Consider the following 26,160-nt stretch of genomic DNA (forward strand, 5'->3'; position numbering starts at 1 on the left):
CATGCCTGAGGTCAAGGTGTCTGAGGGCAGGTTTGAACTCAGGTCTTCCTGACTGCAGGCCCAACACTATATGTACTGCACTACCTAGCTACCCTTTGAACTTACCTTCCATTTACATTTTTGGGTGTGGGTATAGGTGTGTATCTTCTGTGTACACAGTTATTTGCAATTTCACCTCCCCATTGTACTGTGAGCTCCCTGACTGCAGGAACCATGTTTTTGTCTTTCTCTTTATTCTCAGAGTTTAGCATAGTTCCTGGAATATAATAAGTATTTAAAGACTGCTTTTTGATGTTCTGAGTAATATAATAACTATTTCATAAGGTTGTTGTAAGAATCAGTTATACTGATGTATTTCAAAATGCTCTGTAAATTGTAAAGCACTACATATTTTATATAAAAAGTAGAGCATTATTCAGGTATTATTAAATTATGAACATTTTAAACAAATATTCTGAATATTATTATTGTTATATTATGAATAGCTGCCTTTTGCATTTCTTTGTATCTCTAGCACTTAGCACAATAAATGCTTGTTGAATGACTGGAAAGAGATCTAGACTTGGTATCAGAAGGCCTTTTTTTTTTTTTTCCCAACTCCAAACTACCACTTTCTAACTTTGTGTTTTGAGGCAGAGCCCTTAAGCTGTATGAGCTTTGGTTTCCTCACCTTTAAAAATGCTACTTAGCTCATAGGGTTGATAAAACCCTAAATTGAGATCATGTATATATATATTTGTTTATAATTGCAAAATGTTACATAAGTTAATTTTAGCAGCACAAAATCTAAATATATTAGCCCTTAAGAAGCCATTAAGCAACTATAGTGGCACCTTATACCTCTAGGATCAGGAACAAATTTTTCTGTTAGACATTTAAAATCCTTGACAACTTGGATCTAGCTTTTCTTACTATACATTATTCTCCCATCATGGATACTACAGTCTAGCAAAATTGACTTTAATGCTCACATCTCACATCTCAATGCCTTTGTATAGATTGTCCTCCATGCCTGGAATGTTCCATGCCTGGAATGCCCTTTCTCCTCATTTTTGCCTCTTAGCATACATAATTTCCTTCAAAGCTAAGCTCAAACAATACTTTCTACATTAAGTCTTTCCTGACCCCCTCCATTAGTATCTCTCCCTATTACCACCAAGAAAAGAATTGTATATATTATATTATATTAAATTACACAAAATAAAGTATACTGTATATATTTTACATATGTCTATGTGCATGTTTTTTCCCCTAATAGATTGTAAGCTCATTAAGAACTGGTTTGCATTTCTGTATTTTTATCTCTGTTGTCTAATACTGTAACTCGTACATATTAGGCATTTAATAACTACTTATTGATTGGTTTTCTGGTGTTTAGTTTGTACTTTATATTTGTCAGTACCTTCGAGTAATGATGGAAAATCAATCCAGTATTCAAATTAGATATTACAGTCACTAGAAAAACTAGATTGTTTTGCCTTGTTGTACATGGTTATCTTTTTTATCACGTGGTTGCTATATTACTTTGCAAATAGCAAATTTTAAGAGTAGTGCTATTTTAAAAAATTAAAGTTTGTTGATTATGTTTTTAGCAACAGATATTTGCTGGCAGTCCAACAAGCCACCTTACAAAGTACATTCTCTGAAAGCTAGTTTACTGATCGTTAATAGAAAGGAAGGATTTATCTTTCACCTTTGATAATATGATGCTAACATTAATCAGTCTTATTGTCTCTCAGAATTGACTTGATTACATCATAGTTGTTGTTTATAGTCTTCTGGTCTTACTTTCCTCATTCTGCATCATTTCATGTAAGTCCACATATTTCTCTCAAGGCTTCATATACATTCCTTACAACACAATATTTTATTAAGTAATAATAATAATAATAATAGCTAACATATAGTGCTTACTGTGTGCCAGGCACTGTGCTAAGCACATTACTATTATCTCATGTGATCCTTACAACAAACGTGGGAGGTAGGTACTGTTATTATCCCCATTTTATAAAGAAGCTGAGGCAAAGAGTTTAAGTAATTCACCCGGCTGGTAAGTATCTGAGGTATCTTCTGTATTAATAATTGGAATTAAAATTGAATGTTGTTGAGGGCCTCATGTTAGAAACAGTATTTTTTTTGGTGGGGGTGGGAGGAACCTCCACAGATACTGGCTTTCCAATTTCTAAGAGAGCAATTGGAATTTTATTCTGTTAATGGATTTTAAGCTATCAAACCATATATGTCCTATTTCGTAGTTTCATATATTATTTCAGTGTATTACTTTTTGCATTTCTAGGAAAGGAACAGCCATAGTAGATCTCTCTGGAAAAGGAGACCCTTCCTTGAGCTGCACTGTAATGCGAAGTGATGGGACTTCTCTTTATGCAACCAGGTTGGTACCTTCTTCAAGAGCAACCTTAGGATATCTGTGTTTTGCCATGTTCTTTGATCAGTAGTGAAATGTTGAGAGCAGGCTCATAGACTGCAAGCTGGAAGGGATTTCACAGGTCATGTGGAAAAACCTGATAGAATAACTATAAAATCCTAGGGGCATGTTTCATTACTTATTAAAATCAAGGATTGTTATTCATGGAGAGGTTAATTACGATCAAACTAATGACTAGAAAAATGTAGCTTCTTCAGAGCCGGGAATATTTTTTACCTTTCTTTGTATCCCCCACACTTAGCACAGTGCCTGGCATTGTAGTAGTCACTTAGTAAATGCTTGTTGACTGGTTGATGTGAAAGATGCTGGCTGAGATATCCCTAGGATGCCAGAGCATATTCATTATTTAACAATATAAGACATGCCCAGGCATTGGCCCAATAAATTATGAGTTAAATATGTTCTGTTTCAGGTATCTTCACCAAAAATAAGTATCCTAAAATTGAGCATAAAAGGCAACCCTGGTATCAATCAACAGGAAGTTATTAAACACCTATTATGTATCAGAGACTGAGCACAGGGGTACAAAAAGAAATAGTCCCTGCCTTCAAGGAGTTTACATTCTATTAGGAGAAACAACATGGACATAAGTATGTAGAGGATATAGATAAAGATAGGTAGGTGGAGAGATGCATAGGTAGCTCAGTCCTCTGTGTGTGTGTGTGTGTTAATTAATTACAAATTAATGTGCAGTGAGGACTCTGGTGGTGGGGGAGGGGAGTTGGTAAGGAAAAACTTTATGTAGAAGATGGTGCTTGAGGTGAGTCTTGAAGGAAACAGGATTCTAAAAGATAGAAATGAGGAGCGAGTACATGTAAGTCATCCAGTGCAGAGACATAGAGACAGAAGATGGGAGTGGTGTATGTAAGGAACAGTGTGAAGGCCAGTTAGATTGGACTGCAGGGCTTATGAAGATGTGTAATCTATAAGGCTTGGAAGGGATATTGGAGCCAGGTGGTGAAGGACTTTAAATGCCAGAAATGTTTTATCATCCTGCTTTAGGAAAATCACTGGTAGCTCTCCTGTTCCAAGCTTTTTTTTCTTTTTTCTGTTGACAGTATCCTCATCCTTCCAGTTAATCAGGTTTGCAACCTCAGAGTCTTCAACTTTTCTCTGTTTCTCACTCTTCATATATCATCAGTTCAGTTCTATGTCCACAGCTTTCTCATCTCTCCTCTCTTCTCACTAAAGTTTTATTTCATTATTTTACCTGTTATTGTAATAACCTTCTGATTCATCTCCCTTCTTTGAAGCTGTTCCCTTTCCAATCCAAACACAGCTAAAAAAAAAATCACTATTCCTTCAACACAGGTCTGACCATGCCACTCCTCTGTTCTAGAATTTTCAGCATCTGGCACCTAGTAGATTCTTAATAAATGCTTATTGAACGAGTAATACATTCAACATACATAATACGTTATTTGAGGACCCTTTCTTATTGTAGTGATATAAGTAATGGCTAAGGTAGATTTCACCATCATTTTTTCCCTTTATTATCATTCTTTGCCATCACCCATTAGAATAAAACTTCATGACAGTCATCCATTAAAAGTTAACGAGGTGAGAGTTTATTGAGCTCACTTAGTTCTGGGATAGTACAAATAGGAAAGAGAAGAAAATAGAACACCAATAAAATTAATCCGACTACAGCTGTAATAAGCCTTCCTGTTTCTGGAGCTATATCCATTATGAACATCAACTCTGTGCTTTATACCTAAATGAGGTCTTTGCCAAAGAAATTAATATTCAATCATAATTCAGTTAAGAATGTTTAAGGTTAAAAGTCACTGTTAATGCTGGCAAAACAGCAGTCAAGGAATGGCATTCAGCTTTTTTTACTTACTTTTTTCCCTTAATTTTCCCTCGAGGAAAAAAAAGAGAAATCATAAGTAGATGATGTAAAAATCCCCATGGACATTGAGCTAGTTTCATATTCTTTCTTAAATAGTCACTTACATAGTAAGTTTGAGGGCCCCCAGATTTGCATGTGGTAGTACACGTGGCATTCTTATAAAGTTGCTTCACAGTGGGGAACTGTGGCCACATGACTGAATCCATACTTCATAGAACTAATCCCCTTAATAAAAGGATTTGTTTTGTAAAACTTGGACTCAGTCAAAAGGCAGTACCCAAGGACCTAGAAGGCCACATGTGACCTCAAGGCCGCAGGTTCCCTACCACTGCCCTAAAGCATTTAACTTTTTTTTTTTTTAAGATCTGAAGAATATCGTTAGAAGTACAAAGATCTAATTTATGAATTCATTTTTCAGAGATCTTGCAGCTGCTATTGATCGAATGAACAAATATAATTTTGATTCCATGATATATGTGGTAAGTAAATAAAATAAAGAGGAGATGCCTGGAATTCCTTCCTCATAAACATCAATTATGCAAGTGGGCCTTTGGAGCTGTTCTGACAAGCAATAAAAGAGATTAATTTCTGCCTAGTGTATTAGATTGCTACAGGAACAATGTGATACCAAGCATATTTGGACAGCAATTTTTAAAGAAAGCTTTAAAAAAGCTATCCCTTTTGCTTCATTAAAATGAAATTTTACTGCACTTGGAAAAAAACATTGCAAATATATCATCTTTGCCATTATATCATATAGTTTTACTCTAGAGCAGGTATTCTTAATCAGGGGTACACATTCCCCCTCCCCTTGGAGAGAGAATAAGTCCATTAACTTTTTAAAAATAGGTTAACCATATTTCAATATAATTACTGTCCTCTGAAAAATATTGTGCATTTAATCATTTTTTCTAAAAGGGCGTTCTTAGATTTAACTAGACTGCTAAAAAGAGCGTCCATGACACAAAAATGGTTAAGAACTCCTGCTCTGTTGGGAACTGTACTATAACAGTTTCACCTGAATGAATAAATCCTTTATATAATTTCAGCCCAGTTAGTCCTCATTCTTATTTTTTGGCCATTCTGAAGGTTCCTTCATCTCCTACAGTTTCTCTTCTATTGCCTTTCCCAAAAGAGTCTGCCTTTAACACTAAAACTTCAGAAATTCTTTGTTGTAGTCTTCCTCTTAAGAATATAAATCTTAAATGTTTACTATGAGTGCCATGGTTTTTGTCTTGTTTCTCCATCATACTTTGTAACCTACATGGATACACTGGATGTGTGTGTACACAATTATCTACTTATTAACCAATACACTAATTTTTGTCACTGTTACTGTTTAGCCGGATATGTTAATTTGCTTAGGGTTTTTTTTTCTGTTTTAGATTAAACTTGAATTGCCCCCTTTTCTAAGTTTATTTTCCTTCCAAGACAGATAAAGGCCAACAAAATCATTTTCAGCAAGTATTTCAAATTCTGAGGCTCATGGGATATGAATGGGCAGAAAGGTAATGTCTGTATGAGTGACATATTTCTAAGCTTTTAACAATAACTATTCTTTGATAAATTATTAAAGATCTGAAGTCAAACTTTACTTTTTAGGTTAAGAGCTTTCTATATGGAGAGATTGAGTAATTTAGATTTTGTGTATATCCTTTTTTATATTGTGGCTATATTTATAACTTCAAAGTATTATTTTTATTAACATCTTTTGTTTTTATATCACCTGCATTTCCCATTACACAGAATGAACCACCTCTTTTACAAAGAGGGGGAATAAACAATTCAGCAAAACTAATCAAATACACTAGTATTTGTAATGTTCTACCTCAGCCTACTCCCGTACCTTTACAATGAATAGAGGATGAGTGGAGGTTCCTTTTCTTCCTTTATTTTCTTTAGGGCCAAGATGGTTATTATAATTTCATAGCATTCAGTTTCAGTCTTTTGCTGTTCTTTCCATTTTCATTGCTTTTATCATTTTTTGCATATTGCCTCAGAAACTTTGCATCAGTTCATATAACTTCCCACATTTCTCTGTGTTCATCATAGTTCCTTCTTTCTAACAGTGCAGTAATAGATTATTCATGTACCAGTTTGTTTAAACATTCCCTGATCAATGGACATCTACTTTGTTCTTTGCTATTACTAAAATTGCTCCTATAAATATTTTGGTGTATATGGTACCTTTCTTTTTATCACTTACCTCCTTAGAGATAAATGCCTAAGAGTATCCTTTCTAGGCTAAAAAATATAAAAGTTTTAGGCTTTTAGTATAATTCCAGATAACTTTCCAGGGTGGTTAGACCAACTCACAGTTATGCCTGTCTTCCCATAATCCCTGCAACATTGATTATTCCCATCTTTTGTCATCTTTCTACTTTTCTGGGTTAAGGAAATCTAAGGGCTATTTTGATTTGCAATTCTTTTATTAGTGCTTTGGCACAATCTTTCATATAACTTAATAGTTGACAGATGTTTTGAGAACTATTTGTTCTTATGCTTTGGCCACGTTATTATTTTACGTGAATTTTACTTTTCACTGCTCTCAGTTGCTTGATTTTTAAAGTTCTCATCCCTTTTTACCCATGTAAATGGAGTTCTTCATATTAGTTATGCATTACTTCAGTAATTTGATGATGACGTATTTTAAGTGAGCTGGGTTTTTTTTTATTCAGTTCAATTTATTCAAATTCTTCTGCTATTTTCTGAAATAGGGTTATCGAAAACCTTGATCTCTGCATGTTAAGGAGAGTATTTCATTCTTCCTTTAAATTCCTTAGCCAAATTAACTCAGTTGTCTGTACTGAGTAAAAGATATGAAACTTCAACTCCTCTCTCCCTCTTCAGGTGTCAGCATGTTCCCTTTGGACTCGTGCAAGGAATGAAGACTCGAAGAGGAGATGTTACTTTTCTGGAGGATGTTATAAATGAAATTCGTTCAAGGATGCTAGAAAACATGGCTTTTTCCAAGAGTGAGTTTATATCTTTTTAAATGGTTTTATACTCAAAACTGATCTGTTGCAAATGCTACATGAAAGTGTATTATTTAGCATAATTCACTAAGTATCAGAGTAGCTTCCATCAGTTCAGTATACCAGAAGTCTTCCAGATAAGCTCAAGGGAAGTTCATATCAGTAACATGAACTCTGAAGTGACTCCATCACACGTGTAGAGGCAGCTTCAGTCTGCCTTAATTTCCACATGAGCTTTGTGAAGATTCTATGGTATACAGTTTTGCCCATCATAATACCTTATTTCTTAATTTTATCTTTTCTCTTGGAAAAATGAGTGACTGCTTTGTTATCCTACAGAGTGTAACAAAAAAAAAAGTAGTTTGAGGAAATAAAAATAGTAATATTTTACTTACCATTGAATACTGATTCCAGTTCCTAGCAAATGAAATATGATTTATTGAGTAGAGTCAAATTGGTCTAATATAAGAAAGTAAACAAATTACTCGTTGTGGACCTATTTACTCTTGCTAGTTTCCTATTTGTCACATACATTTTAGCAGATTATATTCTCTACTTAAATTGTCTGCCACAGTATCATGTACATTTAATCCACTAGCTTTTGTCTGTCAATATTTTACAGCAACTAAAGAACTGGAAAATCCACGTGAAATTGCAGAGAGAGTTGGACTTGCAGCACTCATTATTCAGGTCAGTTGAAATTGTGCGTCCCCTTCTCAAAGATTGACACTTGTGAAAACGTTTCTTTTGTTGCTGGAAACAAAGCTGCAGAGTTCTTCTTTATCCCTTCAGGACTTCAAAGGTTACCTGTTGTCCGATTATAAGTTTAATTGGGACCGAATTTTTCAGAGTCGAGGTGATACAGGTGTTTTCCTGCAGTACACACATGCCAGGCTGTCTAGGTAAGCTGAGGCTCCTGGGAAAGTGTCCTTCTTCTCTATCCTCCTCTTGCTTCCTTTCCCCCAATTATAGTGACCTGCTATTGTACCCTTGTAAGACCAGGTTCCTCTCATTTTGTGTTTCTAAACTTCCCCTCACCATATTTGGGCCTGGACCAATAGCTATAATTTGTAGGATAACTGACTTTTATTTAATGTGGTTGTTATGTTTTGGAGTACATGATTTAGTCCATTGTATCTCCAAATTAATGTTATTTCAGGCTTCTCCTATACATTGAAAAATATAAAAAATGTTGAGTTGCTTACTTGCCCTCAAATAGCCATTCTTTAAATAGCACTAGTGATCAGTAAGGGAGTGAGGGAAAAGGAATGGAAGTGGTAAGGCTAAAATGAAAGAATGTAAGGAAAGTCAAAGAATAAAATTCCCAATTTCAAAGCTAAAGCAGTAAAGCAAATGTTATTTGTCTCCTAAACACGTGGTAATTTATTTACCTTTAGTTTATCATATTTCTTAGTCAGAAGCATGTCTAGGTCTTAGACTAAAAGGGGTAAAAAACAGAATGAAAATTATTTGTAAAAGACCCTGAAACAGAACTTAACAGAATTCCAAAGAGTTTTCTAGGTCAAACAACTCCATCCATCAGAGACTGGAGTGCTCTCATTGAGTCAGAATGCCTGAGCTGTTTGAGGGGATCCTTGATGACAAGCTCCCTAACCTGCCCCCATAAACAAGTAATGGATTTGAGAGTTCTTCAAGGAAAAAAAAATACAGCAGTGTTATTCTAACTTCACTTCCCTGATTTCAAAACTGTTCTCACTTCTTTTCTTGTCATTTACTAAACCTTGCATTCCAATCCAGCAAACAACTATTATCACCTGACATGTGTAAGATGCTATGACAGGCACTGAGGACACAAAGTCAAAATGAAAAATAGTCTCTATCCCCAAGGAGCTGTATTATATTGAGGAATACAGTATATAAATACACACACACATATATGTACACACACACACACACACACACAGTGTAATTTGAAACAGGAATGAACACTAAAAAGTAAAGGGATCAGGAACACCATCCCCTTAAGAAGCACACGAGCTGAACCTAGAGGAAGTTAGGGATTCTAAGAGCTGTCTTCAGAAGAGGGCACATTCTAGGAATGGAGAACAGCCTATACAAATATTTCAGGGGCCAAGAGATGGAGCGTGAAGTTAGCAATTTTTGTACTTTGTAGTATACACGTACTTTGGCTGGAAAGTCCATAAATATGACCAGACCCCTGGTACAAAAAAAAGTTTTAAGAACTCCTGATATAGAGAAAATGAAAAGAAGAGAACCTACAATACTCCTAGGGGTTATTTGTGGTTATAAAGACAAGACATGGATGATCCAGTAAAAAGTCAGGAGCAATAATTTGAAGGGAGTGGTGACATCGAAACCCAGGAGAAGAGAGTATTCATAAGAGGGTGGTAAACAGTGTCAGCTACTACAGGAAAGGACTATGGTAAGATCAGAATTTATCAGTTAAAAATCATGGGTAATCTTGGAGAGAGCAGTTTCAATTAAGTGGTGAACTCAGACACTAGACTGAAAGAAGCTGAGACGTAAATAGGAGAGGAAATAGAGTTGAGTAAAGATAGCTTTTTCATGGAGTTTGGTTGTGAAAAAGAAGAGAGAACAGTAGCCTGATCAGTCATCTGACACTTGGAAAGTGCCTGCTATGTGCCAGGGACTCTGCTAGATACTGGGGATACAAAGACAGAAGTAAAGTAGTCTCTGTTTTCAAGGAGCTGCTTACATTTTATCTTATACATATACATATGTATAAGAATATAGAGGAAAAATAAGTCTGTATAGGATAAATATAAAGTAGTTAAAGAAGGCACTAGTAGTTGGAAAGACTTTGTACACTCAAGATGTGGTGCTCCAGTTGTTTTGGAGTAAGTGATAGATCCTGGGCCACAAAGGTAAAGAGGGAGTTTTCCCAAGCATAAGATAATGTATAATGGGGCTAGAAAGATAGGTTGGCGCCAGATTGCGACTGATTTTAAAGGCCACGTAGAAGACTATGTCTGATCCTAGAGGCAAGAAGGTGCCTCCCGAGTCAATAAAATAGAGGAGTGATGTAGTCAGAAGTGCTTGAGAAAAATCACTTTGGCAGTTGTGTGAAATAGGGCTAAAATGGGTAAAGACTTGAGGGAGGAATCTCAACTTGGAGGCTATTGCAATAGTCTTAGCAAGAGACGAAGGCCTACACTATAAGGAAAGAGAGGGGATCAGATACTAGAGATACTGTAGATAAAAAAAGAATGATAGGATTTGTATATCAATCAGGTGAGGGAGAGTGGGGTAGGTAGCTTACAATGGCAGGGACAAGCTTTTTTAAGGATGGAAGAAACCTGGGCATGTTTTTGGGTAGTATGGAAGAATCCAATGGATAAGGAGAGATTGACAATAAGGGAAAAATAGATCTTCCAAAGGATATAACAATTGGTATGGGATCAAAGGCACAAGTTGGGCCGCCTTATCAGATCCTGGAGCAAAAGATGAGAAAATGAGTAACATAAAATAGGAAGGAAATTCACAATGAATGGTCTCTATTTTCTCAATAACATATGAGCTGATAACCTCTGTAAATGGTTATGGGAATGGTGTGGGAGTTTTGAGGAAAGAAAAGAAAGTTTAAAACTGCTACTGTGGGGAGTGGGATAAGGAAGTTTAGAACAGCCACTGGGGGGAGTGGGATAAGGAATTAGGAAAGAATAGAAGGATTGATATGCAGCAGTAAGGGCCCATTTGAGAGCAGACCTAGAATCATCATTTTGAAAGGTTTAAGCCCCCAAAGAGTGAGAGGACAAAAGGCTTCACAAAGGATAAATGAGGCAGAGTTCCTGGGAGTGATTTTCTGGTGGAGGGGAAAAGAAGCAGAAGGAGAAGGAGGCTATGAGATATTTATTGATTCACATGGTTGGGGTGCCCAAGTAGAAGTCTGTATAAATGAGAGAAGTAGTGGGTAGATCAGGCATCACTTGAATTTTACTTTGATCTGAATTGTTCAAAGGATGTTAGACACACTGAACTTAGTAGAGAAACAGGAGGGGATGGGAAGGCATGAGAAAGGGAGAAAAGATGAAGAGATTGATTAAAAGAGGCTACAGCAACATATCAAAAAAGATTATATACTGCAACCAGGTTAAATTAACACCAGGAATGAATGGTTGATTCAATACTATGAAAACTATCAGTAAGTGGGCCTTTCTTTAATGTGGTAAGTAGTATCTTAAAATCAAGAACCAGCATTATATGTAATAAGAATATAAACTAAAAGCTTTCCATTAAGAATAGGAGTAAAGCAAGGATGTCGATTATCCCCACTACTTTTTGATACAGTACTAGCAATGTTAGTGATAGCAATAGAAATTGAGGAAATATGAACAGGCAAAGAGAAAACAATTTTGCTTTTTGCAAATGATATGGTTTACTTAGAGAACCCTAAAGCATTAACTAGATAATTAATTGAAAGAGTAACTTTAGGAGAGTTGTAAGATTTTTAAAAACCCTCATGAATCATTCATATTTCTGTGTATTACCAACAAAACCCAATATGAACAAGAGAAATTCCGTTTAAAATAACTACAGAATGTATAAAATATTTGAGAGTCTATCTACCATCACACACTCACAGAACTATGTGAATACAATTACACAAAAACACATTACACTCAAAAATTTATACCTAAATAATTGGAGAAATTAATTGCTTGTAGGTAGGTTGAACCAGTGTAATAAAAGTGACAGTGCTACCTGTATCAATTAACTTAAACAGTGCCTGGTATGGCCTGGTAAACTACCAAAGAATTACTTTATAGAGCCAAGAAAAATAATGAAATTCATCCAGAGGAACAAAATCTCAAGAATCTCAAGGATAGATATGATCATAAAAGATGAAAGACAATTTTTATTACATTAAATTAGAACTCTTTGCAGATTAGAAGAGGAACTGCTAACTGGCAGAAGGGCCAAGAGTAGAGAAATTTTAAAGCAAGTTTCTCTGATAAAGATCTAATTCTCAAAATATGTAAGGAACTCATTGAAATTTATATGAACCATTCCCCAGTTTATAAGTGGTTAAAGGATGTTTCTCAGGAAGAAATCTAATCTATAACCATATGAAAAAATACTCCGTATCACCAGAAATGAGAGAAAGAAAAGTTAAAGCAACTCTGAGATTTCACCTCCCACCCATTAGATTGGCAGAATTAACAACATAAGTTAATGACATAGAATTAAGGTTGATAACAAATGTTGGAAAAGATGAGGAAAAACAAACATTAGTATGTTTGTGGGGGAGTTATCAATTGGGCCAAGCCAGTGGACTTGGGAGTTGGGAAAGGAGGAAAGAAGGATAGAAAAAAATGCTTGTTAATTGGAAAAAAAATCCTAAAACATCATGTAAATGTAGTTGCCATTATACTTTGTGCCTCTTGCAAACCTTTTCATATTCTTTAATGTTTTTGCCCATTTTAGAAGGTAAGTTTCTTATATGTAGTAGGTGCTTAATACATATTTGTTGAATTAAGCTTACTGTGATGCTTGTCATTAGCAAATAAACTTGTATGGCTGTCTTTAATTCCTGTATATTATTTTCCTTTGGTCTTTTGAATTGTAGTTTAGAAGAGACATTTGAATGTGGTCATTTAAGAAACATCAATGCAGCTTGCCTACAAGATCCACAGTCTATTTCCATACTCCAACATCTCCTCAGGTAATTTTCAGTGTAGAAGTGTGTGTTTCTCTTAGTTAGAATTACCAGTAGTGTTCTCTTAAACCTAAGTAGGTCATCTCCATTTCTCATGCCTCTAAGAGTGCAGCACCTAAAATTGTCATGAAAAGGTAGTTATCTACCTTTTTAAAAAATCTCAAATGCATTTTTGAGACACTGGTTCATTGTTCATGGGTGTAAATTCCTGCACTTAAATAGGATTTGTTATTTCTGACAGGTTATTGCTACAGCTAGCTGTGCTCTCTATCCCATATTGGCACTTCTTGGTCTTGAGCCAAATTCTTATATATGTAAAGCAGTTTTCCCACTTAAAAACAAAACAAAGTATATTCTAGAAAAAGGAAGATGCTGTAAATGGCCAAGAACAATGCTTCTTTCTCAGAGCAGTTATCCTGGGAATGACTTTCTGGCTGGCAATGATTTTGCTTCTGTAAAAACTGAAAAAAAAAAAAAAAACAGTATGCTAAGTTTGAGGCTACAGGTCGTTACAAGTGCCTTTATGTATGCAGAATCTAACAGCATATTGGTGAGCAAAAAATCTCCCTTTTTTTTCTTGTTGACAGTAGAGCAGAGGATATTTCCTGAGCTTGAGCAGTACCTTTTATCTAGGTAGGAAAAATATAGCTTTGCCAAAGTGCATAAGTCAGTTTACAGCCTGCCCTTTGGCATAGTGCGAAGTCTCCATGCAGCTGAAATAAATTAAATTTCTAATTGATTGTTTCAAGATTCCAAGTTAGTTTAGATTAGCACATCTAGTAGTAGTTTCTGTGGTTCATAGGGTTTTTCCCTTAAAATGAAGAGGATTAAGTTCTCCTACCCATTAAAATTCTTACATTTAGTGTCAAGTCTTTCCAAATAAGTGATCCTCTGGTAAATCAGCATCTATATTAGGAAAGAGAAGAAGCAAATATGCCTCTATACACAACTATGTATCCAAAAGATTAATTGTTGCAGGGTATTCCATACAGTTGATGGTGAAAAGGAGGTGTTACAAATCTCTTGTATCAGCATCCAAGCATGATTCGTAGCATGTTGGAGTGGGGAGTACAGTGGCTCCATAATGGCTTCTCAACTTTCTCCATTCTTGGACAGCCAGCATCCTGTCTCTGAAAGTTGTTGGTCATTTTACATCACTTCATAGTAGTTCCAGTGGAAGAGTGTAATTGTTGGGAACCAAAATTTATCTGTCGCCTTTGTTTCTGAATCTATACTTAGGGATATTTGAACACGATAGTCTGTCTATGGGGCAAAAGAGAAGAGGAAGGGGAGAAGAGAATTGGGACTTGCCCCATCACCTTTTCTCAAAAGAATAAAACCTTTTCGTGGAATAGGCTGAGAAATTCTGCAGAGCACAGGTCATCTCATGCCTAACTGATCGTTAGATCATAACAGAGTTGTATCAAAACAAAGAATGGAGGGACAGACTATACTTTTGTTATTCATGACCTGAATTTCTCTCCCAAGCCCTGAAGCATGTGGTAGGTACAGTAAACAAGCTGATATTCATTTGGAGCTTTGGTTCAGTACTTCATATGTTGAGGTCTCTTACATTGATGAGATGGATCAAAAAGATCATGGCTAAGGCCTAGAATAGGCCCTAACAATAACAGTGATCATCCTTGAACCTTTTCTTTTCATCTTTTTTCTTAGGTATGATGAGGTGCTTTACAAATCCTCTCAGGATCTTCAACCCAGGCATATTGTCAGCTACCTTTTAACACTGAGGTAAGAAGACACTATTCTTGCTGAGTACCTTTTAACCCACAAAAATAAGAGACCCAGAGAAATTTACCACAAGTGACCAGACCATGGTGTTGAGTGGGACTAATCTTGCTTCTAATAGAAGTGACTTTCTGATATAATCTTAGATGATATATGGTCTTATTAGAAAATCTCAGGCCCTTCATGCCCATTAAATTTTTACTTTAACGTACTTTTCACCTTACATGCCACGATCATCAAGGATACTCAAATTACAGATGTGTTTTCTTGAACCAAAGTCTAGTTTTACCAGGGACCTTTCAGCCAAAGACCTCTAGTAAATAAGCCCTTTAGCTTAGATGTTAGAAGATACTCTCAACATCATGGAGGTGGGAGATGGGGTTTATTTCATCTTTGCAGTCGGGTAAGTTTATATAATGTATTTCTTTGGCATTCTACTAAAGATTCCCTGTCAAAACCACCTAGACTATTACAAACTCTTGGACAAATTTTGAACAAAAGTTGGGTGCAGTATTGTTAAAAATAATCATTTTTTCCAATAAAAGCAATATTACAGAAGAGAAAAGGAAAAAGCAATTATTTTGATACATCTCTTGGTTATATGAATATATTTCTTCTTTCCTCATGTTTTGACTTTTTTAAAAAATCCCACTTGGTAGTTAAAATTTAACATCTAACATTTAGGGATTTATGCAAAGGCAGATAAGTTGCTACATATTTTAAATGGGGGGAGGAGATGGGATACCTAAACAGAGACAAAGTAGACCATTACCCTTCAAAAAAGAACTTTCTGACTTTTCACTTTGGAAGAAAGAGCATTGAACTAGATAGAACACAGGAACTAGTCCTATGTCTGCCAAAACTGTGTAGCTTTGTTTAAGTCACTTAATGTCTTGACCAGTTCCCTCTTTCCAAAAAATGAGGTTATTACATCAGTTTCTCAAGCTGTTCTGTGAAAAGTGAATGGGAGGGAGGTGGGGCAGGGAAGAAGAGTCACTGTTGGTCATTTTTCCTGTATGAAAATTATGTAGTCAAAATACAGGTGGGATCCTTTTTTTATGAAAGTAAGTATAATTACGTAATTTCCTCAGTTTTTTTGATTTATAGGGACAGCAGTAATAATGGGCCCAAGAGTGTTCTATAGCTTGATAAGGTTGTTTCTAAGGATAATATTCATTGAAATGCTCCTTAACTACACTGTTTCTCTCTTCCTGTTTCAGTCATCTTACAGCTGTGGCTCACAAAACACTCCCTATAAAAGGCAGGCTCCCAGAAGTAGCTGAGGTTTGTTACTACTTTATCATTTGGGTTTTCTATTATTTTCTATATAATGCCTAGTTAATACAGTGGAACTCAAAAGCTTTAATACATGGTACAGATTATTCTAAAATAATTCTGCCCATATATTGTTCCTGTTTATTTCTGATTTTTAAACAGTATAATGTCTATGCTTTTGAAAACATAATTTTTAGTCCAGATGTTGGGAAACATCCTCCAGGGATCTCAAAGTGCAGGAAAAGCAATATTTTTTAAAAGGCTATTTATATTAATTTTTGTATTGGAAATTGAGCCCCTGAAGTTTGTTGTTTTTAGAGCTCAAATCAATTCATCTTTGCTGTTTCACAAAAATCTTTTTGCAAGTGCAATTGCCAGCAATCTCTCTACAGGTAAAACAACTATTGATACTTTGACTTTTGTTTTATAGGCCAGACTTCATCTTTTTAAAGCTGTCCGTTCTGTCTTAGCCAACGGAATGAAACTTCTTGGAATCACACCTGTATCTAGGATGTAATTTCTAAAGAAAAAACAGTGGAATCCCAGTGATCTGTTTTACAGTGGAAAATGAAAAGGAATTTGATATAAAATTTTATGTGTCAAAATCCGTATTTATAAGTCTGAGTTTGTGTTTAAGAATTCCTACCTATAGTTATACTCCCTTAATATTTTTTTCTTTTTTAGCAAAGGAAAATAAGTGCTTACGTTTTTCCACTGCATCACAAGGACCATGGGACCTTTCCATCTACCTCAGCTGTTAACCTCCTATAAGTATTATTTCATCCCTGTAGGATGGAGCCCTTTGAGTGTAAGAACTGTCCACACTTTTCTCTTTGTATACTCAATGCATAGCATAGTACTTTGCTCATAACAAACACTTAATAAATTGCTTTTTCATTCACTGGCCCTAGGCAAGAAAACTGAGACACATTTAACAAACATACATACATGTTTATGAAATTGGGCTTGAACTATTTTTTATCAATATATGGAACCTATATATCTCTAGACTTAAGTCTCTAATCTAAACCAAATTTCAAAATTGTGTGTGTATAGTCTGGGCTCAATTTCACGCTTTTCCACAATCTCTTTAACAGTTATAAATGGTGGACAGGAGAAAGTGAGAAATAGTAATTTAGGTAGCCCAGACACTTAAGCATCTTATTGGTCTGATATTTTCATATAAAACAAAATTTGTGTGTATCCAGTATCTGCACACATTGATTATACAAAATGTGAAAATGTGAAATGTCTGGCAGCCTCGTTTAGAAAGTCAACTCTTAATAAGCATGCTGAGAACAGCTGGTATAGTGAATACCAAATCCAGTCTAGGATGAAAAAATACTGTGTATAATAATGGCAAGTATTTTCTTACATAATCTTAATGGGAGATTATATATATGTATACACACACACACACACACACACTCTCTCTCTCTCTCTCTCTCTCTCTCTCTCTCTCTCTAAAGATTAGGCATAAGGATTAGGTAAATAAATTAGGTTTATTGCTGAGTTCCCCATGAACATTATGGAGATTAAAAAAAAAACCACTGGTTTCACAAATTACTCTTAATGAATCCAACAGCTGATCATTTTATAAAAGAGTACAAAAGTGACATAAAAAGTTTTATGAAAAAAATTGGAATTGAGATTACTAATGGCACAGATACAGTGCTAAAGAAGCACTAAGTCACCACCTAGATATAATTAGAGTCACCAAGTGGATTCAGTCTTAGAGGAAATAACATGTTCAGTCTGTTTCTGAATTGACCCATCCTGCTTATGCATCCTATTTGCAGGAGGCCTAAGCCTCTGTTGGAATAAGATTACATGCATTGCAAGGTGGAGAGGGATTTTCTCTTTAGTACTTGACCAAGAGTCCCATTAGTGCAGAAAAAACTTTGGCACTTTAAAACATCATCTAGAACCACACCCCACATTTTTTTAAAGCACTAAAATGCTTTTTATGTACATTATATACAGTAATTCCTGTTTTCCTAAAATTGTACAAAGTGAGCCCCTTAGTCATGTTGGCAACACATTCCTTAACTAAGTAGAAAAGTTCTCATGCCATACATTCAATTTTTTTGTTTTGTTAAAGCTACCTTCTAGGATTAGCTTAAGGCTGTAGTTTTTTTGTTTGTTTTTTGTTTTAATATAAATGTTTTAATCTTAGAAACAACATCATATGTGAATCAGTTTCTCTTTTGAAGCGGTTTCTTCCCCTTGGATTACTGTTGTATCTTGTCTGGGTAATCCATAAAGATATATTGAAACACACACAAGAAGGGTACCCAGAGCAAAGTTGAGTGCTGAAACAAAACAAAACAATTTCATTATTGATTTCCCAAGTCACTTTTTTCATTGAACATTTCTTAAAATCTTTTGTGTAGTTTCCAACTATGAAACTAGACAAGAAATTGTAGTTTGTTTTAATAACTCACTACCTTTAAAATAATCATTTGTCCACCAATGGCCAAATAACACTGGAAACAGTCAGTAACTATCAATTTTTCAAGCAACAATAAATTTTGACCCTTCTACTATATCACAAATAAAGAGGGAGCTTCACATGGCTGTGCTTTGATACTTAATATTTATGTGATTTTAGGTAAGTCACTTAACCTCTCTATGCCACAGCAACTTCTACAAAGTCTAATTAATGGAGATGACTACACTGACAAAGTCACAAGATTCTCCAGGTATTTATGCACCACACCATGCATTAATTTCATCTTCACTTTGTGCAGGAGAAACTACAAAGGAGACTTCCATTAGTTATTTGACTAGATAAATGTAAGGTGTGGTAATGATGACTTATAGCAGTGCAGTCTTTTCCATCTTAAACCTGAATTCCAAGGAAGAAAAAACCATCAGTGGTCAAGACGGAATTTTAAAAGCCCAGCAAATGTAAGAATCCAACAAAGTTCATTTTGGCTAAATCTTTTTATAGTCACATTCAGAGAAGGAGACTTATTGTTAAACACCAGTTTTACCTTAGCACCTGGCCACTTCCACCCATTAAGAAGAGATTAAAAGAGAAAATGATTGACATTCTGTTTACTTTTCTTGAACTTCCCCTGGTGAGAAGAACATAAGCAAAGGCTTTGCAACAAAGGCTCTCTGAAGCTACCAACTTAGCAGATTGGAGCTAGCCCATGATGGTTTTCTTGCTTCTAGAATAGCACTTGATTTGACACCACAGGAGCAGTTCCAAAACCTCTCTGTGCAACCCATACTGTTCTCACCCGTTAAAAGGAGCAAACAGCTAATCTTAGAATTAGATATGAGAAAGCATCACTAAACCTTAGGACATACTTATCTGTAATCCAAACAGTAGGACTGAAGCAACAGTAGAAAGGACAATGGCTGCTGCTGCAGAAAATCCTTTCATGATGTTGTCTGTATACTTTACCACAATAGAAGTATAGAGTCCTCCAACACTGGCAAGCACTGAGATGTAAACAGAAATAAGATCATCGTTATGCAAAACATTGGGTTGTGTGGTGAATTTTCAGAGACATTTTTACCCTTGGATTTTAGGGTAACCTCTGGCAAATATGCCGATGAAAATTAAGTTATTGTTTCTTTCTAATAAGATTTCCTCTTAGATGTCCAAGGGGACTATATAACTTACTGCTGAATATACAAAGAGTTTCCCTTTGTTAAGTTTTAACTATGAAGGCAAATTGCTTGGAGACAGCTAAACCACTAAAGCATGTCAATAAAATCAAAATTATGTTCTTTAACTGGTGCAAACAGTAGTGAAGAGATAATGTCAAAATACTGTATTTCAACATATAATTGACATATAACAGGGTAAACCAATTCCCAGGATACTTACAAATAACAAACCAGACGTAGTATGTATAGCCATAGAAAAATCCTTTTTCTATAACTTCACCTCCATCTGATATGTAGACAGCAGCTAATGTCACTGCAATTCCAGATAAATACATCTGGATATTTCTCACCCATAAGGAAGTATCTGAACTCTTTAAAACTTTTTCAAAATATACTCCTGGGGAAAAAATATATAAATAAGAAATTTTAAATACCAAAAAAAGATAAATCCAAAAGAAAAAAAAACTGACAAATAATAGTTTCAAATAATTTAACTGCCTCTGTCACTTAAATGATGCTATGCAGTAAATACTGCTTATTTATTTTATCTAGGGCACAGGCGTCATACAGCCCAAACCAGATTAAAATGTAATTGTGAAATGTTTGACAAAAGAAATAAAAACACAATAAAACATAATACTACACTTTAAAACTAAGTCAGTATGTGGCCTATAGGGATCCTTATGTAAAATTTAGTGGTCCCAATTCTATTCGAGTTTAACACCACTGATCCTGGGGGGTTGTAACTTTCATAGAACAGGCTCAGTTCAGGAACCACCTGTTCCATGAAGTCTTTCCAGATCTCTGTACCTTGTCAGATTACCTTGTATTTACTTGTCTGTGTACACACTGTATTTTCCAATAAAATTAGCTGCCTGGCCATTCAATGTTTTTTATAATAATAATAATAATAATAATAATGATAATAGTTTTTGTTGTTTGGTCATTTTTCAGTGGTGTCCAACCCTTTGAGACCACTTTTGGAGTCTTCTTGGTAAAGATAATGGAGTAGTTTGCCATTTCCTTCTCTAGCTCATTTTGCAGATAAGGAAACTGAGGCAAACAGGGTTAAGTGACATGTCCAGGGTTACACAGCTAGTAAATGACTCTGAACTCAGGTCTTTTTTAAGTCAGCTTAATAACACATACACATAATAACTTGTTACACTGATTTCTTATATAAAAATTACCCTCAACTGTACATTTTAAAAGGATTGGGGGATGGGAGGGCAAATTCTTTTTATATTTATTATCTTCTAAGGACAAAGTATCTGCCTTTAAAATAAGTAAGGTTAATTCACATTAAGTTCTTTGGCTTGTTTTAAAGCCAATGAAAGTTTTACTGCTGTGAGCTGGAATTATATTGTCATATACGATGAACCATTTTCTAATAAAACCAATCTAGTTATAAGTATGCTAAATTTGCAGAGTAAAACTAATAGTCACATTTGAAATGGTTACAGTATAAACAATTTAACTAAAATAGGATTTAAAATTTAAGTCTTTTTTCATTTAATAGTAACTCACATTTTAAGATTTGTGAAGTGCTATACATATTTTGTCATTTAAAGTTTCTCATTCACAGAATTTCAAGGTTGAAAGGCATCTCTATCGCCATCAAGTCCCAATCTATATCTAAAAAGATATTCACCTGGGGCACACTCAGGAAGTAGTCGGCCTTTGAAGGCCTCCGATGTGAGCAAAACAACTATATCCCAAGGTAATCCATTCCACTTTTAAGTAACTCCAATTGCTAGGAAGTTTTTACATGTCAGCTTAAATTCGCCTCTGGTCAATGCTCCTAGTTCTGCCCCCTGATGCCAGACAGGACAACTCTAATCCCTTTTCCATGTGACAGCCTTTCAAATACTTCAACAAAGCCATTATATTCCCCCTTGAGTCTTCTCTTGTGCAAGCTAAACATCCCCAGTTCCTTCAACTAACCCTCACATGACCTAAACTTGAAGACCTTAATCACAGCTCTCTGGACTCATGAGTGTGGCACACAGAACTAATCAGAATCTTCCAGATGGAGTCTGGCCAGAGCAAAGTGGAGGTGGGGAGTATAACTACTTTTTTCCTGGAATCTGGGTCTTTATGACTGCTAAAATTGGCTAAGAATGCATTAACTCTCTTGGCTGCCATAGCACACTCAATTCAGTTTTAATTTGCAGCCCACTAAAGCCACTGTATCTTTTAAAGATGAATCAAATGTTATCTAGCAATGCCTCGTCTATCATGTAACTTTTGGGGAGTTGGTTATTTGAACTCATGTATAAGAATTTATATTTTTGCCTACTAAATTTTATCTTACTTGATTTGGCCAGTGTTTTATTTAGGCTGTCAATAATTTTGAATCCTATAATCCAATATTGTAAGTATCCTTCCTAGCTGTGAGGCACGCCACTGGAGACCTTCAAAAGCTAACATCAAATCAGCCATCCAACCAGCTGGGAGTTTATATAATTTCACCTGCTTCACAGCTCTCCACCTTTTCTACAAAACCACAAGAGACTTAAACTGGGACGTTTATTTAAAAAAAAAAAAAAAGCTTTACAGGTAAATGCACAGTTAACATTCAGTCAACAAGTATTTAAGTGCCTTTTGTGTGCCAAGCAATAGGCTAGGCCAGGGGTGGGGAACCTGTGGCCTCAAGGCCACATATGGCCTTCTAGGTCCTCCGGTGCAGCCTTCTGATTTAGTCCAAATTTCACAGAACAAATCCTTAATAAAAGGTGATTGATTCTGTGAAGTTTGGATTCAGTCAAAGGGCCACACTTGAGGACCTAGAGGGCCATATATGCCCTCAAGGCAGCAGGTTCCCCACCCCTGGGCTAGACAAGTACAATGAATGAAACAATCCTTACTCACATGAAGTTTACATGCTAACGTGGGAGACTAGTACACATAAAAGCATGAAGTTAATAAATAAGTACAAAATAGTTAAATACAAGATAGGGAAGGAAGGTACTAACAGCTGAGGGGAGGGGAATCAGGAAAAGCTCTATGCAGGTGGTACTTACACTACATCTCAAAGGAAAGGGGACTGAAGCAGAGGTAAGGAGGGAATACATTCCAAGCATGGGGAATGGCCAATACAAAAGCAAGGGTGGATTATCATATAAGGGACAGAGAGGACAATTTGGCTGAACCACAGAGTTTGGGGGGGAGGGGTTGATAATGTCCAATTAGGCTGCAAAGATAGGTTGGGGTCAGGTTATGTGTGACTTTAAAGGATGAACGAAAGAGTTTGGATTTTATCCTAGAGCCAAAGACCAATCACTGAAGTTGGTTAAGTGAAGGAATCACAAGGTCAGATCTGCACTTAAGGAAAATTACTTTGGTAGCAATGTGTAGAATGGACTGGAATGAGAGACTTGGGGCAAAGAGGACAATTAGGCTTTTGCAGTGATAGAGCTGAGAGGTAGTAAGGGCCTGAACTAAGGTGGTAGTTGTGAGTGGGGGGAAAAAAGAGTTAGATATGAAAGATGTTATAAAGGAGAAATAGCATGATTTGGCAACTTATTTGGGTATGTGGTTGAGTGAAAGTGGGAGGATAATGCTAAGATTGCAGACCTAGGAGACTGGAAAGGTGATGGTACCTTTGACAGAAACCGCAAAGTCTGGAGGAAGAGACTGACATGGGGTGGGGGAGGGGTGGAACAGAAATTCAGTTTTGGACATGTTGTGAGTATGAGATGCCTCCAGGACATGCAGTCTGAAATGTCTCTAATAGGTAATTGGTGATGAGGGACTGAAGCTGAGTGAGAGACTTGGAGTTGAAATGGAGCTCTGGGAATCATCTGCATAGAGATGCTAATTAATCCAGTAGGATCTGATGAGGTTACCAAGAGACAGAATGAGGGGGGAAGAGAAAAGAGCCTAGGACAGAACTGCAATTACCTCAGGTTTTTAGCCTGGTTTAAGACCTTTGGAAATAGTGTTTGTAAGAAACTTAATCAACTGAAAAGTCTAAGTAAATGAAAAACAGGAGAGTGCTTAATGAAACACTGCAACTATGAAACACTGTTACTGAGTAAAACAAATGCCACAAATGGTTGGTTTTGCTATAATTTCCTCCCAAAGAAAAATCATTTAGGTGCTCTAAAATTGCAAATGAGACTAATACCACATATCTTTTTTCTACCTCAGAAGGTTTGTTAATGAGATTGAAAAGTATACAGGAAGTGTTCTTAGTTGCTCACAGGAAAAGCTTTATAAAACATAAGATATTGTTTTCTAGTAACAGACATGTCCTTCCTAGTTTTTTTTATTTCAAGATTAAATAAAGAAAACTTCCATTCCTTAGTAACTTCCGGCAGTTAGTAGCCAGGAGCAGTGGGTGGAAGTAATATTCTGAAAGTGTACTATCCCATCATTTTGCAACTTAAAATCTTAAATCACAAGTATTGTTTGCTTTCAAAGCTAAAAAAAAAATGTAAATGATAATACTCCTACTGCTTGTAACTGCTAAGCCAAGAATAACAAGCGCTCACCAACTACCACTAACTACTAGTTCTTTAAAAAGTAAATTTGCAAATAAAGAAGTTCACTAGACAGTATCATCTATTTTTTATTTACCATCCTGTAATCTACCACAGTAAAACTTCGTTTATCTCGAATCATAAGGGAATAAGGTTTTGGATAAGTACATTTTTTTTCAAGTACTGAAACTAATCACTACTCAGTAAGCTTCCAGTGGCTCCCTATTACTTCCATGATCAAATATAAAATCTGTTGGCTTTTAAAGCCCTTCACAACCTGGACCATTCCTACCTTCAGTCTTCTTACACCTTACTCCCTCCACATATTCTATAATCCAGTGACACTGGCCTTCTTGCTGTTCTTGAACATGGCACTTCATCTCTCAACTCTATGCCTTTTCCCTGGCTGTCTTCCATTCATAGAAAGCTCTCTCTTCTCACCTCTGCCTCCTGGTTTCCTTCAAGACTTAGGTTAAATCTCACTTTCTGCAAGAGGCCTTTTCCCTTCACTTCCCCTCCCAACCTCTTATATAGTTGTTTGCATGTCTTCTCACCCAGTTAGAAGGAGCTCCTTGAAGGCAGGGACTGTATTTCTGCCTTCCAACATAGCACAGTGCCTGGCAAACAGTAAGCCCTTCATAAATGCCTGTTTATTGATCAATTGACTGACAAAGGAATGAAACATCCACTGAAAAATTCTACAGAAAATATTTTAAAGATACATTATCAGAGTAGACAGAGTCATCGTTGTAACTCTTTAATTATTAAACTCTACTAACATTGACCTTTGGGTATCTGAGAATTGTAGATCCCGTATGACATGACTACAGACTGCTACACTTTAAGGTGGCAATTGTTCTTAATCTTTGTCTCCTGTTAAACCCTATCCTTCCACCTAATTCCCACTAATTCTGTTTTAAGCTAGGGAGAACTGTAGATTACCAGGACAAGCCAGATAGAACAACCTTATTCACGTGAAATTCCCACTTAATAGGCCACACTCTTCTTTAGGAATAGAGCCCTTTGGCTTTAAGAACTCATTTTCTTGTTACTTTCTCTTGCTACTCAGGGACTTTTTTCATTTACTTTCAGGTTTACAGTTATGTTGAGGAAGGCTAAGGTTGCTAGAACTGTGTCTGCCAGATAAGTATGCTGTTACTACATTATCTTTAGAAATATGAGTGTAAAGGATGATACACTGAGTTTAAGTCATTGCTATATATTTCCTAAAAGTAAGCTGATATAAAACTGATTTTTGTGCTTGCATCTTAAAACTGCAGTGAGACTTTGGGGACACCCTGTATAAGAAAGTCAGACTGTAATAGTAAAGAAAAAAAATTGGCAGATAGGATAAAGCCAGATAAACAAACATCCCGCTTCAAGTGTATTTTTTCAATCCTCTGTAGTTGAAACAAAGCAATGTTTTTATGATTTACCTGCAAATCCTGAACATAACACAGCAATAGCTATAGCACCAAACCCTAACAATGGATTCTGCTGCACCTGAAACATTAACAAAAACTGCAAGTTAGTTAAGAGATTTTTATCCCTTTGGTAACAAGGTTAGGCCAGAAGAAAAATATGCTACAGCCTAACTTCACCAAGGTACAGTAGATCTGACTAAACATGACTTGTCATATAGATTTCAATGTACTTTAAAGATCTATAATTTCATTTATGTAGGTAGTCCTTGCACCAAAACATCCGACAATACTCCTATAATAATTTGGGTCTTCGAGAATTGCTGTAATTAAAAAATTAAACATTCTGTGGCCTACCTAGTGATGAGCCTTTCCAAATTTACCTAGGCTGGTCATCAGACAACAGACATATAATGTACTATTGATTCCATATTTGAAGCCTTTCCAGTTTAGTAGTATCTCCTAGGGCTTGTGTTCTATTGGCCAAGCCTTGGAGAATCTCCACGCTACAATGAAATATCAGAGGAGGACTTTACAGGAGAAGAGTTGGATTTGCCAGGGGTTAAATCATGTGCCCCCAAATATAACTATATACAATAAAATTCTCATAAAACACTGTTAGGTCCCTCAACCTCAGCAGTACCTAGTACAATGCCTCAAATACAGTAAGGGCAATAA

General features: G+C 35.9%; 2 protein-coding genes across 3 annotated transcripts in view; one reads left to right on the top strand and one right to left on the bottom strand.

The window, feature by feature from the left end:
• Window positions 1–17,008, top strand: part of RARS2 (arginyl-tRNA synthetase 2, mitochondrial) — a 58,240-nt gene extending 41,232 nt beyond the window's left edge. For both annotated transcript variants that reach the window (XM_036768750.1, XM_036768751.1), the window contains exons 11-20: window positions 2,297–2,392; window positions 4,717–4,777; window positions 5,730–5,806; window positions 7,149–7,273; window positions 7,896–7,963; window positions 8,066–8,175; window positions 12,843–12,938; window positions 14,607–14,681; window positions 15,899–15,962; window positions 16,384–17,008. In XM_036768750.1, coding sequence (XP_036624645.1) covers window positions 2,297–2,392; window positions 4,717–4,777; window positions 5,730–5,806; window positions 7,149–7,273; window positions 7,896–7,963; window positions 8,066–8,175; window positions 12,843–12,938; window positions 14,607–14,681; window positions 15,899–15,962; window positions 16,384–16,470 — 859 coding nt within the window. In that variant the 3' untranslated portion in view covers window positions 16,471–17,008. The remainder of the gene's footprint in view (window positions 1–2,296; window positions 2,393–4,716; window positions 4,778–5,729; window positions 5,807–7,148; window positions 7,274–7,895; window positions 7,964–8,065; window positions 8,176–12,842; window positions 12,939–14,606; window positions 14,682–15,898; window positions 15,963–16,383) is intronic.
• A 428-nt stretch (window positions 17,009–17,436) lies between these two features.
• SLC35A1 (solute carrier family 35 member A1) overlaps window positions 17,437–26,160 on the bottom strand; it is a 47,900-nt gene continuing 39,176 nt past the window's right edge. The window contains exons 5-8 of the mRNA XM_036768752.1: window positions 25,498–25,564; window positions 19,798–19,974; window positions 19,272–19,406; window positions 17,437–18,265 (exon numbers count right to left, since the gene is read on the bottom strand). Of these exons, the coding sequence (XP_036624647.1) occupies window positions 18,138–18,265; window positions 19,272–19,406; window positions 19,798–19,974; window positions 25,498–25,564 (507 nt within the window). The 3' untranslated portion in view covers window positions 17,437–18,137. The remainder of the gene's footprint in view (window positions 18,266–19,271; window positions 19,407–19,797; window positions 19,975–25,497; window positions 25,565–26,160) is intronic.

This window comes from Trichosurus vulpecula, chromosome 7 (genome assembly GCF_011100635.1).
Source record: "Trichosurus vulpecula isolate mTriVul1 chromosome 7, mTriVul1.pri, whole genome shotgun sequence".
NCBI lineage: Eukaryota > Metazoa > Chordata > Mammalia > Diprotodontia > Phalangeridae > Trichosurus > Trichosurus vulpecula.